This window comes from Neofelis nebulosa, chromosome 1, assembly GCF_028018385.1.
Source record: "Neofelis nebulosa isolate mNeoNeb1 chromosome 1, mNeoNeb1.pri, whole genome shotgun sequence".
Taxonomy (NCBI): Eukaryota; Metazoa; Chordata; class Mammalia; order Carnivora; family Felidae; genus Neofelis; species Neofelis nebulosa.
The window spans coordinates 222249290-222269506 of NC_080782.1; the positions used below are offsets into that span (position 1 = coordinate 222249290).

At 44.5% G+C, this 20217-nt stretch overlaps 1 protein-coding gene across 1 annotated transcript in view; it reads right to left on the minus strand.

Moving 5' to 3' along the window:
• EBPL (EBP like) overlaps positions 1 to 15242 on the minus strand; it is a 34042-nt gene extending 18800 nt beyond the window's left edge. Inside the window, exon 1 of the mRNA XM_058686088.1 lies at positions 15033 to 15242. Within this exon, the coding sequence (XP_058542071.1) occupies positions 15033 to 15203 (171 nt within the window). The 5' untranslated portion in view covers positions 15204 to 15242. The remainder of the gene's footprint in view (positions 1 to 15032) is intronic.
• Positions 15243 to 20217: the final 4975 nt, after the last annotated feature.

Consider the following 20217-nt stretch of genomic DNA (forward strand, 5'->3'; position numbering starts at 1 on the left):
GGAGGGCACAATTCAACCAAAAATACATGCATATGAGTAGATGCTATGGGATACACAAAAAGAATAAAGGGTGATGGGGCGCCTGGGTGGCTCAGTCGGTTAAGCGTCCAACTTCGGCTCAGGTCATGATCTCACGGTCCGTGAGTTCGAGCCCCGCGTCGGGCTCTGTGCTGACAGCTCAGAGCCTGGAGCCTGCTTCCGATTCTGTGTCTCCCTCTCTGTGACCCTCCCCCGTTCATGCTCTGTCTCTCTCTGTCTCAAAAATAAATAAACGTTAAAAAAAAAAAATTAAAAAAAAAAAAAAGAATAAAAGGCGAGAAAGCCAGCAAGTAACAGAAAGAGAAGCAAACCTAGAGGGGAGCCATGAGGCAGTTAAGTTACCTTAACGCAGAGCTGCCTGTGAATCAGAACCAACCTCCAGTGGCCCAGCTACATCTCAGTTTCTGCTGCATTTCCATGAGTTGCCCTGTGTGCCCATCCATCACTTGAACTAGCTTGAGTAAATAAATGCAGAGGTTCTTGCCCCAAAGAGCTTCACTAACAGGAATACCATGCAAGTAAAATCTCGAATAACACAAAAGCTTCTCTGAATCTCTTCCACAAAGTGGTTGTGATTTGGGGCCGTGATTTTGGAAGGGCAGAAACAAATTCTCCAGTGTAAAGAAAGCATCACTCTAGCCAACTTGCTTTTCATTTGGCTAATGGAGCTGATGGTCATAAAACATCTTGAGGTCTTTGGGATGAAATCAGTTTTGCAAATGAACTATGCAGCCAGGCAGTGCATCTTTGAAGATGCAAAGGTGGGAAAGTAATAGTTTTTGTCCCCAAGGGACTCACAGCTTCTGCAAGAGAGGCAGTAACTCCCTGACACCCCTCCAGAAAAAGCCTGTGGTCCATCGTGATAGAGAGCTCACAAAGAGTTGGGGCAATACTGAATATAATGATAGTCAGAAAATAGTGATGAAATCTGCCTTAGAGGTTTCTCTCAGAGGGGTGTGTGTGTGTGTGCATGTGTGCGTGTGTGCGTGTGTTTGCACGCACAAACCCAGATTATGTAAAAAGCTCTTTTCCCACAAGGAACTAATCATTCCAAGACTTGGGATAAACCAGCTTTCTTCTTTCTTCTAATTCCCTTCTTTTTGTATTATTAAAAAAAAAAATGGCTGTTCTGCCTCAGTTTAAATATAAACAATGCTGTTAGATATCTTCAAATCGCTATTTCTTTACCCTTGGCAGTTTTGGATAGATGACATAAAACTTTCTGGAGTCAGATTTTCTGGAGGGAGAAGGCAGGACAAAGAGCTAGAACAGGAAGACAAGGAGACACAGGAAAGGTCTGGAGGTCAAAAGTGAAAGAGACAGCAGGTAGGGTGGACCCCTCCCCCCCATCTCAGGAACGCCTTCAGTCCCTGGGAAACGGGGACTGTTGGTCACCCCACCATGGGGTACAAAAGGTGGCAGGGTGAGGGGGTGGCCCAGCGAGAACGTGGAGAGGTGCCTACAGCTCCAGAGCAGCTCTCTGCATCGGGAAGGAGAGTCATGTGCATCCTGCCGCTGGCTCCCTCTTTTGAGAAGGTGCCCACCCACTCAGCTAGGCTGTGCAAAGCATTTAAACGGCCACAGCTCTTCCGGTGTGGGAGCATATGGGGCTATCAAACCTTTGATGCCACCTCCTTGTTGGAGCCCTTGGCTGCTATCACTAAGCTTCCTCAAGATGGACTGTGAGGTGTAAGGGAATTCTTTTGGGTCTTGGCCATTGCCAGCAGGTTGGGTTTGGGGCATGGAGTTTCCTCAGCCCCGCGGGATCAGGGCTGCCGTGATGGCAGCGGCCGCTCAAACACAGGGTACGAGTGAAGGGGAGACACTGATTGCTGGACCAATCATAGGAGAACCTGGGGGCGATGAGCTGGGGGTTGCTGACATTTGTAATTCCATAAATGTCTGAGCATGTGCCCCTTGTTCTTCCTTCCGATTGTGTCCCTGTCAATATCCTCACTGTGATACTGTAATTTTGCAAGGTGTTATCATTAGAGAAACTGGATAAAATGCACATGGGATCTCTCTATATTATTAACAATACCAAGTGTTATGTACCAAATGTGTCTCCTCAAATATATCTGCTGAAGCCCTAACCCCCAATGTGATGGTATTTAGGGGTGGGGCCTGTAGAGATGATTGAGTTTAAATGAGGTCATGAGGGTACAGCCCCCATGATGGGATTAGCATCCTCATAAGAAGAGGAAGAGAGACAAAGGCTCTGTCTGAGCCATGTCAGGACTCAGCAACAGGCAGCCATCTGCAAGCCACGAAGTGTCTCACCAGAACCCGACCATGGTAGCAGCATGATCTTGAACTTTCAAGCGTCTCAAACATGAGAAATAAACGTCTGTTCTATAAGCCACCAGTCTATGATATTTTTGTTGCAACAGCTGCAGCAGACTAAGACACCAAGTGCTGGTGAGGATGTGGACCAGTTAGAACAATGAAACATTGCTGGTGGGAATGGACATCGTAGAGCCCTTCGGAAAATGTTTGGCAGTTGCTACTCTGGTTAAAGAATCACACTCCCAGGCATTTACCCAGGAGAAATGAAAACACATGCCCACACAACGACTTGTACACAGACACTCATAGCAGCATTATTTATAAAAGTCTAAAACTGGAAACAGCGCCTAGGGGCTGTTTAGGGGCTGTTTAGCTTAGGGGCTGGGTGGCTCATTGGTTAAGCATCCAACTCTTGGTTTCAGCTCAGGTCACGATCTCGCGGTTTGTGAGTTTGAGCCCCACGTTGGGCTCTGCGTTGATGGTGGCTTTGCATTGATGGTGCAGAGCCTCCTTGGGATTCTTGCTCTCCCCCTCTGTCTCTGCCCTTCCTCGGTTCATGTTCTCTCTCTCTCTCTCTCTCTCTCTCAAAATAAATAAGTAAACTTAAAAAAATTTAAAACTAGAAACAGCACCATTTTTCATTAACTGGTAAATAGATACATAAATTGGGATATATCCATGTAGTGGGACAATATTCAGTAGCTTAAGCTAAATAAAAGACTACCTATTGTGTGATTTCATTTATAGGAAATTCTAGAAAGAGTAAAACGTTAATGCTAAGAAAGTAGATCAGTGTTTCCTGGTGCCAGAGGTCGGGGCGGGGAACATCTGCAAAGGGATGGGAGAAACCTCCGTAAAAAGTGACAGAAATGTCCTATATGGTGACTGTAATGGTGCTCACATAGCTCTGCACACTCACTAAACTCATCAAACTGTACTCCTAATGGGTGGGTTTTATTGTGTGCAAATTATCACTCAATAAAGCTGGAATGGGGAGAACAAGAATTTAGAAAAGTGGCTGGTTACTATATAGATATAGATATAACTCAATAGTTTTCACTTATAGCAATAATCAGTTAAAATACAAAGGAAAAATATCTCATAGTAGCAATAAAACTCTAAGAATACTTAGAAGTAATTTTTTTAAGTTTATTTGAGAGAGAGCAAGTGGGGGACGGACAGAGAGGGAGAGGGAGAGAATCCCAAGCAGGCTCCACACTGTTAGTGGAGAGCCCAATTCGGGGCTCAATCTTACAAACCATGAGATCATGACCTGAACTGAAGTCAGACGCTTAACTGAATGAGGTACCCAGAAACCCCTAGAAGCAAATATTAAGATGGGGTGCCTCAGTTGGTTGAGCATCTGACTCTTGATTCGGCTCAGGTCATGATCCCAGGATCATGAGATCAAGACCCATGTGGGGCTCCTCAGAGAGCATGGAGTCTGCTTGGGATTCTCCCTCCCTCTCTCTCTCTGTCCCTCTCCTGATCATGCTCTCTCTAAAATAAAATTTAAAAAAAAAGAATGTTAAGAGACTATAACAAAAGATTTAAATAAATTGAGATCCACTTAGTTCTTAGAGGAGACTCAGCATTGTAAAGATATCACTTAATCTCAAATTAATGTATGGGTTTAAGAAAATCCCAAACCGAATGCAAATTGGTGCAGCCACTCTGGAAAACAGTGTGGAGGTTCCTCAGAAAATTAAAAATAGACCTACCCTATGACCCAGCAATAGCACTGCTAGGAATTTACCCAAGGGACACAGGAGTACTGATGCATAGGGGCACTTGTACCCCAATGTTTATAGCAGCACTCTCAACAATAGCCAAATTATGGAAAGAGCCTAAATGTCCATCAACTGATGAATGGATAAAGAAATTGTGGTTTATATACACAATGGAGTACTACATGGCAATGAGAAAGAACGAAATATGGCCCTTTGTAGCAACATGGATGGAACTGGAGAATGTGATGCTAAGTGAAATAAGCCATACAGAGAAAGACAGATACCATATGGTTTCACTCTTATGTGGATCCTGAGAAACTTAACAGAAACCCATGGGGGAGGGGAAGGAAAAGAAAAAAAGAGGTTAGAGTGGGAGAGAGCCAAAGCATAAGGGACTCTTAAAAACTGAGAACAAACTGAGGGTTGATGGGGGGTGGGAGGGAGGGGAGGGTGGGTGATGGGTATTGAGGAGGGCACCTTTTGGGATGAGCACTGGGTGTTGTATGGAAACCAATTTGACAATAAATTTCATATATTGAAAAAAAAAAAAAAAAGAAAGAAAGAAAATCCCAAACCAAAATACCAAGTTTCAGAACCTGGCAAATTCATCTGAAATTCATGTGGAAGAATTCATTTTAAAGTGTTTAAAAATGAGTGGTAAGAAGTTTGCTTTGTCAGATAGATACTAAAGTTCACTATAAGGAAGGCACCTGGCCGGCTCAGTAGGCAGAGTATGCCTCCTGATCTTGGGGTCATGAGTTCGAGCCCCATATTGGGCATGAAGCCTACTTAAAAAAATAAGAAGGGATGCCTGGGTGGCTCAGTTGGTTAAGTGTCTGACTTTGGCTCAGGTCATGATCTCGCAGTTTCTGAGTCTGAGCCCTGCATTGGGCTCAGTGCTAATGGCTCTGTGCTGACAGCTTGGAGCCTGGAGCCTGCTTTGGATTCTGTGTCTCCCTCTCTCTCTCTGCCCCTCCCCTGCTCACGCTCAGTCTCTCTCTCTCTCAAAAATAAAGAAAAACACTAAAAAATTTTTTTTTCAATAAAAAAAAGGGAAAAAAGAGATTATCCTTTGGGGTGACTCGTTAGTGCAGTTGGTAGGGTAAGGGACTCCTGATCTCAGTGTAGTGAATTTGAGCCCCACATTGGGTATAAAGATTATAAATAAGTAAACTTAAAAAAAAAAAGAAATACAATTCAGGATAAGGCTAAAGTAATAGAAACTGTATGGACAGAACAGAAACTAAAAGATTCATGAAACAACCAAATTTTATTTTTTATTTTCTTATTTTTTTTTTATCTGAGAGAGAGAGAGAGAGAGAGAGAGAGAGAGAGGCAGAGGGAGGGAGGGAGGGGGAGAGAGGGGGAGAGGGAGAGGGAGAGAGAAAGAGAGAGAGAGAGAGAGAGAGAGAGAATCTTAAGCAGGCTCCACACTCAGCATGGAGCCTGACATGGGGCTTGATCCATGACCCTAGGATCATGATCTAAGAAATCAAGAGTTGGATGCTTAACCAACTGAGCCACCCAGTCGCCTCTGTAACCACATTTTAAAAATCTCCCAACTTATCTATGCATAATATGTGGGAAAAGGATGGATTAGTCCACAAATGCAGCTGAGACACCTTCTCGGCCAAACAGAAGAGCATGCATAAGGCAATGTGAGTGACATCATCTGTACTATCATGTGACATCCCTTTCAGATCAATAAGGAAAGATGAGCCCTACAGAAAAACAGGCTATTAGGAGGTGGACTCTACGGATCTAAGCCTCAAATTCTTACTTTAAGCCTGGCACAGAACAGCAGGCTTGCTGGCCTTCTAGAAAGCATGGGGCTCCGTCAGTGAGGATATCAGCTGTGATCAGGACGGAGCAAAGGTTACACACTCCTTTTTTTCTGGGAATCACGTAAGTCTCCTGGGATCTCATGAGACCCTACAAAAAAAAGGAAAACCCCTACTACCTGAGGTTGAATTTCCAACTGCTGGACAAGATGCGAGCTTGCCAATTCAATTTATTTTGATTGTTTTCAGTTCTATTAAACATCCTACAGAAGTAAAGATACCTGCTCTAGGAATTTATTATAGATTTTTGGCTGGTTTTAGTGGCAAAAGCAATTAGATATAACCTGAGGTTGCACAGTCGGTTCAATTATCCATGCTAAGGAACAGTACACAACTGTTAAGAAAAAGGATATCAGGGCACCTGGCTGGCTTAGTCAGTAGAGCACATAACTCTTGATCATGGGGCCATGAGTTTGAGCCCCACATAGGGTGAAGAGATTACTTAAAAAAAAAGAGAGAAGGGATATCTTGGCTTTGGTCCCCTGGAAAGCATTATACTGTGTTCCACTACTTTTATGGGAATTGTTCTCCCAGGGAGACTGGAAGGTGGAAGCAGGTGGGGGGGGGGGGCGGGGAATGAAACAGAGATGGACAAACCAGGTCTGAGGCAGCATTACTGAGCTTAGTAACTTAGTAGCAGCACTCAGTAACAGGCTAGCTGTCTCAATCTTGAATTTTTCCAGAGACTGTATGAACTACTGCTTCTCTAGGGAGTCCTTCTCTGGGGAAGGGAGGAAGAAGAATTGATCCCGGGGCTCCCAAATGTCACTGCCAAAGGTTCATTCCATGGCAGGTGTGTGGAAGGTGAGTGGGTCTCAAGGATCTCACACCTCAGCTGCGTCCAAGGGACCTGGGGCAGGAGGCGAGAGCAGGTGCTGCCTGCTCCGGGAGGCGAATGAAGTCAAAGTTAGAGTTGGCTGCCATGGTGGTGGCTGGACAGAACATTTTGTCAAGGGTGAAATGAGACCAAGAACTGACTTGAGCCAGGGCAAAAGAGGTATCTGATTCAATAATGACACCTAGCACTGGCCCAGGTGTGAGAAAGTTGCTGATGGGAATATAAATGGTCACGATCTTTCTGGAGTTTTTAAAAACTCTTTTCCTTTAGACCCATCAACCCTATTTTCAGGATTTATCCTGGGTAAACAATTATACAAGTTCAGAAAAATGCACAGAGTGCCTTCTATATAATTGCCGGCAACTGAAAAGAGCCTTAAGTCCCACAATTAAGGATTGGTTAAATAGATTATAATAAAATACAATATAGTCCTCTGGAGTTATTTAAAATTATGAGGCAGTTCAAGAGATAGTGATATGGATGGTCACTGAACACAGTTAAGTGAAAAAAGCAACAGAGAATGATTAGTATGACCCCATTTTTATAAAAAAGAACTCTGAAAAACATTTATCTGGATATATATTTTCATATAAATTCTGGAAGACTATTCTTAAGAATACTAACCGTAATTATCTCTAGCTAGTTTTAGCTTCTTCCTTTTGGATATGTAAATGTTATATGTTTTGCAACGATCCTGGGAATACACAATTTAAACTAATGTTCCCTCTACCACTCTTGTTCTCTCTCTAAAAATAAAATAAAATAAAATAAAATAAAATAAAATAAAATAAAATAAAATAAAATAATAAATTTTTAAAAAATGGGCACTGGGTGGCTCAGTTGGTTAAGTATCTGACTCTTGACTTCAGCTCAGGTCATGAATCTCATGGTTTGTGGGACTGAGCTCTGAGTTGGGCTCCGTGCTAGGCGTGGAGCCTGTTTGGAATTGTTTCCCTCTCCCTCTTTCTCTCTCTCTCTCTCTCTCTCCCTCTCTCTCTCTCTCTCTCTCTCCCTTATCACACTTGTGTGCACTCTCTATCTCTCCTTATAAAAATAAAATACAGTAATTTAAAAAATGATTTACACCAATTTTGTTTTAAAAAGACTGACTGACGCAGAAGAAACATTCTAACCTTTTAGATATTTGAGCTATTTGAGGCTTAACATGTGACTGATAACTACTATAAATTAAAATGATAGAATCATTCTTCCATTCATTGAATATTAACAAATTCTCTAGAACGGCTGGTACAAACCAGGCACCACGCCAGGTACTGGGGATAGAGGAAGACCAAATAGTTACAAACTGTGTTTCATGTTACAAAAGGAAAAAAAAAAATCAACATGGTATTTCCCTAGAACATCTCTTCCATTTCAAAGGAAATCAATTTTAGCTGCATTAAAATTTTTTGAAGTATTTATACACTTCATCTTATATTTTAGGTCAATTACAAAAAGACATTCAATTAAATGGTAAAATGTACTTAAAAGTTTCTAAATATCAGTCATAAAAAATACAAAAAACAAATTGAGAATCCAGATCAGGAGGCCAGTAAGAAGATACATACATAGACCTTCTTTTGTTATTATAGAGTTTATTTTTTTTTAAACGTTTATTTATTTTTGAGACAGAGAGAGACAGAGCATGAACAGGGGAGGGGCAGAGAGAGAGGGAGTCACAGAATCTGAAACAGGCTCCAGGCTCTGAGCTGTCAGCACAGAGCCCGACGTGGGGCTCGAACTCACGGACCGTGAGATCATGACCTGAGCCGAAGTTGGACGCTCAACCGACCAAGCCACCCAGGCGCCCCTGTTATTATAGAGTTTAATGCGGTTCTGAGCTTCTGAGCAGCCAAGTGAAAGGGGAAAAACATTAACATTGTTCTTGCTGTGAGAAAGCAATAGACCAATTTTTAAAAAAAAAATTTTTTAATGTTTATTTATTTTTGAGACAGAGACACAGCATGAGCAGGGAAGGGGTAGAGAGAGAGGGAGACATGGAATGTGAAGCAGGCTCCAGGCTCTGAGCTGTCAGCACAGAGCCCGACGCGGGGCTTGAACTCACGAACTGTGAGATCGTGACCTGAGCCGAAGTCGGACGCTTAACTGACTGAGCCACCCAGGCGCCCCAGCAATAGACCAATTTTTTAAGGAGAAACTAAGCTTCTCCCAGCACTACCTGCAAAAGAAATTTCTCACATGGGTTACGCTGAGAGTGACATTAATAACTGTTATTCTCCGTATGAAACACCTAGGGAAAAATTCTCTGCTGCTCTCGAAGTTCTGAGAGGACACAGGCCATCCGTTCTCTCTGTGTCCAGCACAGCACCAGGCACCCAGGTGGACTCCAATCTCGTGGACATGAGGAGCACCAGAACAGGATTTCATTCTGAGGTGTGGCTACACAGACATCTGTCCCTATTGCTAGGTGGCACGTCTTATGCAATGACGTTAGAAAACAGACTGAGTTCTGGTCTGCAGAACTGCAAGGGCCGTGCACCCACACCCTGAAAAAGGCCAGCAGGTCACTATGGGTGCTGTTCTTTGGACTTGCAACTTGGCATCATTTCTAAGCTTGTGTTAGGGTTCTCCCAAGACACAGAACAGTGGATGGGCATACACATAGACACACACACACGAAGAGACTGAGTCTGAGGAAGTGGTTTATAGGATTATGAAGGCTGACAAGTGCCATAACCCACAGGGTGAGTGCAAGCTGGAGACCCAGGAAAGTTGATGATGTAGTTTTAGTCTGAGGCCGGAGGCCTGAGGCCCAGGAGAACTGACAACGTAGCTTTAGTCCAAAGGCTACATACAGGCTTGAGAGCCAGAAAAAGCCACTGTGTCAGTTTGAGACTGAAGGAGGAAAAGGCCAATGCACCGGTGCGAAGGCAGTCAGCCAGGAGGCATTCTAGCTCCTTCTACGGAAGGTCAGCCTTTTTGTTGTATTCAGACCTTCAGCTGAGTGGATTTAGGGAGGGCAATCTGCCTAAATCTCCTCACATTTAGGGAGGGCAATCTGCCTTGCTCAGTCTACCAATTTAAATGTCATTTAATTTAATTAATGTATTTATTTTAAAGTAGGCTCCACACCCAACATAGGGCTTGAACTCGCGACCCTGAAATCAAGAGTCACATGCTCTACCGACTGAGCCAGCCAGGCGCCCCATAAATGTTCATCTTATCCAAAACACCCTCACAGAACATTCAGGATAACACGTGGGCGAATAACTGGCCATGCCACGGCTCAGCCAGGTTGACACAGAAAATTAACCACCACAAAGCTTTACCACTAATATTCAGCAAGACCAACTGTGACTCACCAGATCTGCCAAACGGCACGGAGGCTATAAATGCATTCACCAGAGAGGGTATCTATCTTAGAACAAAACCAACGAAGAGGAAAAGGAAAACAGAGACAGTAACAGACTGTGAGCTAAAAGGCAACTTGAGACCTAATGATAAAGCAAGTAGGAGGAGGAAGAAATTTTTAGAATCCCAAGAGTCGGAGGCTGAAGTGATTGTGGTGGAAGGTGGGAACAGATGGAGATGCTAAATGGAAAAGAGTAATGTCCAAAATACACAAATTAATAGGGACTTGAGCAGCCACTGGGACTCAGGACTTGTTAAAGAATGACTCATGGGGGTTAAGGTAGAATGAATGGAGACAACTGAAGCCCGTGTTTTCAGTGACAACTGCCCCTCACCCTGATGGACAAGCCTCGGTCAGGCTCTCAGTGACAGAAGTGTGGGAGGAACTAGTCAGACGGGTTTGTTGCGAGGACATGTGGTAGACTGAGGCAGGTTCAGCTCTGCTGTGCGTTAATTCACGCAGGCAGGCACCGCACCAGACAGCATGTGCTACACAGCCCACTTCTCTGCCCCTTCACTCTTCCTTCGACCATGTTCTTGCTCACAGATGCTCCCAGACCTTCCCCTCTCAGACAGAACCCAAGATTCCTGCCTGGTCCCTCGATGTCTCTTGAGCTCCCTGCCTACACCCCCCACCTCCTCCTCCCACCAAATCTCTTGGAGGTCTTCATAGGCTGCCTCCACGTCTTTGCTACCCCACCTGCTAAGCCCTTGTCTTTAGCTTCTCAAACAATACCACTTTTACCAATGACTTTTTTTTTTTTTTAAGTAAACTTTACACCCAATGCAGGGCTTGAACTCATGACCTAAAATCAAAAAGTCAAAGGCTCCACCAACTGAGCCAGCCAGATGCCCCTACAAATGGTTTCTTCTTCAAGTTTATTTATTTTGAGAGAGAGAGAGAGAGAGAGAGAGAGAGAGAGAGAGAGCTGGGGAAGGGCAGAGAGAGAGAGGGAGAGAGAGGATCCCAAGCAGGCTCTGCGTTAACAGCACAGAGCCCAATGCGGGGCCCAAACTCAAGAACCATGAGATCATGCTGAAACCGAGAGTCAGTCCCTTAACCGACTGAGCCACCCAGGTGCCCCCTACCAATAGCTTCTTAATCACTGGACCCAGAGGCTCTGGCTCAGCCCTCACCGTTTTTTTTTTTCTTTTAATGGTGCTACAACAATTAACAGTGATGTTGAAATTCCTTCCCTTGCGTCCCAGGGCCCAACACTATCCTGGTTCTTGGTCTGGTCCACTGGTCCGGTCCACTGTCTCCCCTTCCTACTCGTTAAATATATATACATTTTTAGACACTTAAAGATTCTGCTCTCATTCCTCAGCGTTTTCACCTTTCTATTCTCTCCTCAGAAATCACTCACTCCCAGAGCTTCCTGCTGTCTCCTCCAACGCAGTAAAAATGTCCAACTCTCTCCATTCTGCCCTGAATCCAGCTCACCAGCTTGTCTTGGGTTTTCAACTGCCTTCTGACCATTTCTCCTCAACTACACACCAGAACCCCAGATTCATAGTTCTAATATCTGATCTTCCTGTCTTCGTTAACCTTGTCAACATTATCCGTGTTAGCCAGATTCTAAACTCCAACATCATCTCCATCCCTGATGTATAAGTGGTCACTGTGACCTATAACATTCTCCCCTGGAAGGTCTCTCGTATTTATCTCTCCTCCCCATTTTAACTTCCAATACCACCTTAGCTCAGCCCTCTTTCATCTCCTAAAATACTGCAATTGTTTTTAGCTGATCTTCTTGCCCCTCAACTATCCTTTGCAATCCAGCATGCACTGCACTGGGAGAGCATTCTCCATGTATATCTCGTATTCCTGCACTGACTGAGGTCCCTGAGCACAGGCATTTACACCAATTTAAGAATATTTACATAAGGAGACATTCCAAGGTAGTAAAGCCTGGAGAGACCTCTCCCTCCCAAGATGTTCCAGGGTGGTAAAGATAAAGACCCTGCCTTTCCTCCCCAGAGATCTGTTTATATTCTGAGTAAAGATAAACACTCTCCGCAGAGAGGTAGGAACAGGTCACCAGCAACTCCATATGAGATGGGAGCCTAAGTGTGCAGTTCCTCACCAGTAATGCACCCATTGCATGGGCAGGTACCAACGGGCCCTCCTCACTGTGTTGCCCTGTGGCACGTGGGGGAATCAATCAGGACAATTTACTTCTTTCCCAGGTAGACCCTGTGTTCTAGTCAATCAGGATGTGTTTCCCAAAACACAGGCATACATATCCTTCCTCCGTGCCCTGGCCATGCCTAGAATGCTATACTTAGATTGCAGATGAGGGGGAAAAACCAGGAGGCACCAATGCACAACATGCCATGGCCAACTCTGAGAAACAGTGAGCCAGACCACCGATTTCTTTATGTATGTTGCCATGGTTCCTTCCAGGTGCACTGGTGGGAAATCAGCCTGGCCATAACCAACTGAACTGAAGACCAGTGCGGCAGCCCCTGGTGACCACAGTCCAGTTGGACATCGGGGAGCTGAAGTGCCCTCTGGGAATGCTTAGCTTGAAACACTGTTGAACCGGGAGCTCTGCATTTGATGGTGTCCAACAAATCCAAACATTTCCTCCCCTCTGAGAAAGTTAAAGGGGTAAGAAGAGGCAGCTCAGGTTCCAGTGTGAATAAGTGAGTTGTAGTTTCAGTTCTCCGTGAGGCTCTATTGTCCAATCCTAGCCTCTGCCACATTTCTCGGTATTCGTGCAGCAAACTCCCGACCAAAGAGAATACGGGCATGTGTTTTTCTTGCAGGCCTCAACCTTAATCCAAGTGCCCCCCTCACCGATCCCTAAGGTAAGTATACACAGATGCTAGTCAAAGAACTGTGTGTAAACTGCAAAATAGAAACATACCCATTAATATGAGCTGGTTCAATTATCGTATTTCATCATGAATTATAAGATACATCCCAATTTTGGGGCACCTGGGTGGCTCAGTTGGTTAAGCGTCCGACTTCAGCTCAGGTCATGATCTCACAGTTCATGAGTTTGAGCCCCATGTCAGGTTCCATGCTGACAGCTCAAAGCCTGGAGCCTGCTTCCAATTCTATGTCTCCCTCTTTCTCTGCTCCTCCCCTGCTCACTCTGTCACTCCCTCAAAAATAAATATACATTAAAAGAAAAAAAAAAGATACATCCCAATTTCACAGACATAAAATATCAATAAAATAGCCCACAGTGGTTTTATGTCATTGGTCATTCTAATATGGGGGGAAAATATGCACTTTTTAAAAAACTAAGGTACGGTGCATTCATACAGTGGACTCTTCTGCAGTTGGGACAGGTAAAGTAAGAGCTGTGGGAGGGACATTTCCTTCAGGACAGAGGGTGGGAGGAAACCAGAGCAACGACTCCATGCATTGGGTCATATACCTCAAGTTGCCACAAATGGAGATGTACCTGGTGTTACCTGTAAAAGGCTGTGCTTGAAAGGCAGACTTGATTTTATTAAACTAGGTGATGGACATATGGGTATATGTCTTAGTATTATTATACATTTTTGTACGTCTAAAATATGTTATAATACATTTTCTTTAAGCGGGCCTAGCCACCTGTTTTGCTGCCCCTGTTCTTTGGGAGACCCTGTGTCCAACGAGAGCTTAGAAAGTCAATTCCATAAACAAAAGAGTTGAAGGAACTATTCGCTGTCTCTTATTTCCACTTGTAAACTATTAGGAAAGAAAGAATTTCGCATTCCAGTAACATCTGGTATGTGCACGTATCCAATTGATAAACATTCAGAAACCTAAATAATTATGAAAGATCTTGCTTTCTCCTTTCTTAATACTACAGACTCTGGTTTCACATCAACTACAGGTCTGTCTAGATTTAAGCAAGGTCAAATTTGCAAAAAAGCTATTCTGGCATCGTTATTAAAAAAAAAAAAACTTAAAAAAAGTGTGTGCATAGTGGAAGGGGGCATTTCAATAGAATTCCCTTAAATACTAACCTCCTCACTATTTATAAAGTGGTTTGAATTTTGAGGGACACGATTCTCAAAGCCCGGTTTGATACAAAGGGTGCAAGCTTTGGAGCCAGACTCAAGTCAGAACTCAAGGTGGGTGGCACGGTGAAGTCACCTAACTTCCCAGGGCTTGCTTTTTCCTCTGTAAAATAGGGTCAATAAATAAGTTACAGGGGGGCGCCTGGGTGGCTCAGTCGGTTAAGCGTCCGACTTCAGCTCAGGTCACGATCTCGCGGTCTGTGAGTTCGAGCCCCGCGTCCGGCTCTGGGCTGATGGCTCAGAGCCTAGAGCCTGCTTCCGGTTCTGTGTCTCCCTCTCTCTCTGCCCCTCCCCCGTTCATGCTCTGTCTCTCTCTCTGTCTCAAAAATAAATAAACGTTAAAAAAAAAATTTTTTTTTTAAATAAATAAGTTACAGGGTATCGTAAAGATCAGAAATATTAAACACAGCGCTGTGCCTGGCATACAGTTATTACCCAAAACATGGTGATTACTTTTAGGGCACCGGGCTTTTTTGTTTTGGTACAGGCTCGCGGACTTTGCGCAGTGCGCCTCCTCGTCTCTCCTTGCTCTCTTTGGAGCATTCAAAAACTCTCTCGCTCTCCATTAGTTTCAGTTCAAATGTGCAGGTTACAAGTCAAGAAAGCCAAGGCCTTTGGGCTGCTTACAATCTAACATAACACAGTACAGAAATAATTTTCAGAGATTTTTTGTTCGCTTGTTTTTAATTTGGTAGAGGAACGGCTGCGCCCCCTGGGAAGATGCGCTTTCTACGGACTAGGGAACCGAGAGGTGGTGCAAGCATCGCGGCCTCCAAGCACCTTCGGGGTCTCCGCAGACTTCGCGCTCCAGCGCTTGGGGCGGCCAAAGGGTCCCGGTCCTCTACCGGAAACTCCCGCTACCGGGGAGGGGAGGGTCCCGAGAGCGGCGGCGTCCGCACTTACCAGGGCGAAGTGCACCAGGGCGTCATAGCACAGCCAGGCGAGCACGCCGCGGTCCGCCGCCGCCCGCCCGCGGCCCAGGCGCAGGCCCAGCGCGCAGCCCCCGACCAGCAGCGCGACGCACAGCAGCAGCGAGCGCCCCGCCGCAGCCCCCAGCTCCCAGCCCGCGCCCATGCTTCCGGCGGCGGCCGGGAGAGCCAGGAAAGGGGGGGGGGGGGGATGCCGAGAAGGGACGGGGCGGGGCCGCCGGGGAGGGGCGGGGCCGCTCGGTCTGGGCAGGCGGGTGAACGGCTTCCCTTCCCGTCTGGCGTCCCGGCCACCCAGCTGCGCCTGGAGCTTTTCGGAAGAGTGAGGATCTTGCTCGCGAAGTCGCCCAACTGCCAGAACGAAACCTGTTCCCAGCCCAACACCAAGGGACTGGTAGTAGAGCCACATTTTCTGATGCGGTTTGATTTTCCACAAGGTTCAAAACCTTAAGCAACAAAGTGAAGTCCAAAATGTTAGAAATTTTGCCCATGGACTGGGAAGAATTTTAGGGAGGAAAGGGTCTAATTAGGATCCTGCAAGTCTTGCAGGAGAGGTGAGGGCCAAGGGCATTTTCAGCCACCGGAAGGCGTTTTAAAGCTGTTGTGGCTTACTCTGACCCTATTTTTTTTTTCTCTCTTCCAAGGCATTTTAAATTTTTTTCTCTTAATTTATTTATTTTTTATAATTTACATCCTAGTTAGTTAGCATATGGTGCAATAATGGTTTCAGGAGTAGATTCCTTAAGCCGCTTACCCATTTAGCACATCCCCCCTCCCACAACCCCTTCAGCAACCCTGTTTATTCTCTGTGTTTAAGTGTCTTATGTTTTGTCCCCTCTGTTTTTACACCAATTTTGATTCCCTTATATTCATCTGTTTTGTATCTTGAAGTCCTCATGTGAGTGAAATCATATATTTGTCTAATTTTGCTTACCCTCTAGTTCCCTCCACATAGTTGCAAATGGCAAGATTTCATTCTTTTTGATTGTCGAGTAATACTTCATTGTATATATACCACATCTTCTTTATCCGTTCATCCATTGATGGGCATTTGGGCTCTTTCCATACTTTGGAAAATACTATTGTTGATAGTACTGCTATAAACATTGGGGAGCATGTGCCCCTTCAAAACAGCACACCTGTATCCCTTGGGTAAATACCTAGTAGTGCAATTGCTGGGTCATAGGGTAGGTCTATTTTTAATTTTTTGAGGAACCTCCATACTGTTTTCCAGAGTGGCTGCACCAGTTTGCATTCCCACCAACAGTGCAAAAGAGATCCTCTTTCTCTGCATCTTTGCCAACATCTGTTGTTGCCTGAGTTGTTAATGTTAGCCATTCTGACAAGTATGAGGTGATATCTCATTGTGATTTTGATTTGTATTTCCCTGATGATGAGTGATGTTGAGCATTTTTTCATGGGTTGGTTGGCCATCTGGATTTCTTCTTTGGAAAAGTGCCTATTCATGCCTTTTGCCCATTTCTTCACTGGATTATTTGTTATTTGGGTGTTGAGTTTGATAAGTTCTCCATAGATTTTGGATACTAACCCTTTATCTGATATGTCATTTGCAAATATCTTCTCCCATTCCATCGGTTGCCTTTTAGTTTTGCTGATTTTTTCCTTCACTGTGCAGAAGCTTTAGCAGCAAAAGTATGGGGCAGAAGAGCAATAGGTCATATTGGCTTGACACTAGATTCTTTTAACATTATCTTATCTGACGTCACTACAATCCTAGGAGGTCAATGTTTTCCTAGTTAACAAATAGGAAAACAGCCTCATACAAAGTAACTTGTCTAAGGACTCTCAGTGATAGCAGAAGCCAGAACCTATGACTGCATCTGAGGCCTTTATGTTCTGACCCTGCACGCTGACTTCTTAGAAGGCAATTATAGCCCTCCTCTAATGAAGTGCCACTTTGCCCTGATCACATTAACCTTTTCTCTCTGCTTTTGCTAGCATCTTGTTTGCTTTTAACCTTCTCCCCTCTCCCTTCCTTAGGCCTCTGTTACTTAGAGACTTAGCACTGGAGAAAGGTGTCAGAGTTTAAAAAGACTGTAACTCCTGTTGACCAACCCTGTCTTTTCACTTTTGGATAGCCAGATAAAATGCAGATGACCAGATAAACTTGAGTTTCAGATTAAAAAAAAAAAAAAATGTTTAAATACTTAAAGTATCACTAGGGTACTTATGCTAAAAAATTATTCTTGTTTTCAAAGAGGACATTATGCTCAGTGAGATAAGTCAGTCACAAAAACAGGACTAGTGTTATGATTTCATTTATATCTGGTATCTAAAGTAGTCATATTCCTAGATACAGAAAATAGAAGTTGCCAGAGGCTTGGGGGAGAATGAAAAAGGGGAGTTGTTTAATGGCTAGAGTTCAGTTTTGCAAGATGAAAAAGTTACGGAGTATGGTTGCACAAAGATGTGAATACACTTAGCACTACTGAACTGTAGACTTAAAAATGGTTAAGACGGTAGGGGCACCCGGGTGGCTCAGTCAGTTAAACATCTGACTTGGGCTCAGGTCACGATCTCGCAGTTTGTGGGTTCAAGCCCCGCATGGGGCTCTGTGCTGACAGTTCAGAGCCTGGAGGCTGCTTCAGATTCTGAGTCTCCCTCTGTCTCTGCCCCTCCCCCGCTCAGACTCTGTCTCTCTTTCTCAAAAAAATGGTTAAGATGGTAAATTTTATGTTGTGTGTATTTTACCACAATTTAAAAATATGATTTCTGGCACTGAGCACCTTTCTCCCTAGTCATTCCTTGTATAATATTTCATATAGCAGCTAACACCAGATAAATTATCTAATTTATTTACACACTTATTGCTAGTCTCTTGCCACTGAAGTATAAGCTCCACATGGCCAGGGACTGTGTCTGGCTTGTTGACTGCAGGTATCCCTGGCACCTGTCAGAGTCTGGGATATAATAGCTGCTCAATTAAGTAAGTGCTGACTGAAGAAGAGAGTATGGTCCATCCTGTCACCTATGGTTTGGATTCTCTCTTGTAACCTAGAAAACTGACGATCACTCTTCTCATGTATATTCAGCAACTTTCTCAATTGGATTTCCCCTACCAATTTCCCCACTCATCCTTCAGTGACCCTGACCTCCCCTTCAGAGCAAAATAAAAACCTGATCAATGTCTCCATACTGTGTCTCCACTCCTCAGTCCTTCCTAGTTTCCACCCTCATTGCCTCAGTGATCCAGCTCTAAGGTGACTGGTGACCTCCCTTATCACTAACCCAAAGGACATTTCCTGTCCTTGCTTTACTTGACTTCTCAACAGCATCAGTGGGCACCAGAATCTCTTTTCCCTCCATTTTCTGAGGAAACACACAGCATTTTCTTTTTACCTCCCTATCCATACCTTCTGTTCCTTTTGCAAGCTCATCGTCCACTACGTGCCCATTAACTCCACAGCACTGCCCTGAGCCCTGTTTTCCCTCCAAATGCTGGACCCAGGCAGTCTAATCCTCACCCCCTGCACTAAGAACCACCCAAACAGGCAGAGGGTTCAAATCTCTAGCTGAGCTCTCTCCTCTAAGCTCCAGACCAGTATTTCCAATTGCCCTACTTGACAGTCATTTAGATGTCTCAACATAACCCAGACTGAACTCATCACCCTCTGTTTGCTATGTCTGAGTGCTCCCTATCTTGTGTTAACTTCCACTCATCAGTTATTGCAACTCAGAAGCCTAGAAATCATCCTTGACACTTCCTGCTCCCCAAACTCCAGATCTAAGGCATCACCAACTCCTGTCTATTTTAGCTGCTGAGTATCTCTTGATCCCATCCACTTGATGGACCAAGTTGTTGAGCCTCTCTTGCCTCAGTGCTTCACACTCACTAATGTGACCTCTACACATCACTAACCCCGAGTGTGTTTCCTGTCCTTACCTTACTAGGCAATGATTATTACACACGATTCTTCTGTCATCACTCTGTAATGATAATGTGTGATAATAACGATAATGAGTAGTGATTTCCCATTTCTCTTATAATGACTTACCAGCTGTGGGGACCGGCCCCTACCTATCTCTTTAGCCTCTCCCATGCCCCTAGTAATCCTGCTCCCCATCCTTATTTTTGTCCTAGTTACACCTGCTTTCTTTCACTCCCTTTAACTCGCCATGGTGCTTCCTCTATGCCTGAAGACATTGAAAGGACACATAGAAATACAGTCCGATGAGGAAAAACTGGGCTGAAGTTGGAAATATGGCACTTACACATTTTTTTTAAAGTTTACTTATTTTGAGAGAGAGAAAGAGCATGAGCAGGTGGGGGTGCAGAGGGGGAGAGAGAGAAACCTAAGCAGGCTCTGTGCTATCAGTGCAGAGCCCAACGTGGGGCTCGATCTCACGACTGTGAGATCATGACCTGAGTTGAAATCAAGAGTTGGACACTTAACTGAATGAGCCACCCAGGTGCCCCAGCACTTACAAATTCTTATATTTAGGTTTGGAAGTATAAATGCCAACCTACTGAGTCAAAGAGAGCTGATGACAAGGGGAGCTGAGGCTGTTACTTGATGATGTCTAATTATGATGAAGCTGGCAAAATAGAGAATATCTCCACAATAATAGAATTAAGTATCCAGGGGCACCTGGGTGTCTCTGTCAGTTGAGCGTCGGACTCTTGAGTTCAGCTCAGGTCATGATCTTGCGGTTTGTGAGTTCAAGTCCCGCCTCAGCTCTGTGCTAATGGTGCGGACCCTGCTTGGGATTCTGTCTCTCCTTCTCTCTGCTCTTCTGCTTGTGCTCTCTCTCTCTCTCTCAAAATAAATAAACTCAAAAAAATTTAGAATAGAATTAAGTTATGTGCAGATAATGGAATGTTCCTATTCCACTGTACCCACAAACTAGTCACATCACACTGTATTATTGGGGTCTTTGGGATGCACCATGTGACAGGAACCAGTTCCCAGAGTGGCTCTGTAAGCTGTTGCTTGAAATGCATGGGGTGTTCAGGTTGAGGAAGGCAACTGTTGAGAGCAGAGCTGCCTCTTCTGCTAACTAGGAATAACAGAAAGTTTATTTATAAAGATGGTCATTTACGAGAGGCGCCTTTGGTTCAGTATTAAGAAAAGAGTTGGTAACAAGTAATGCTACTCGACAGAGTAGACAGGCTCGCTTAGTGTTTCATCAATGCTTCTCCA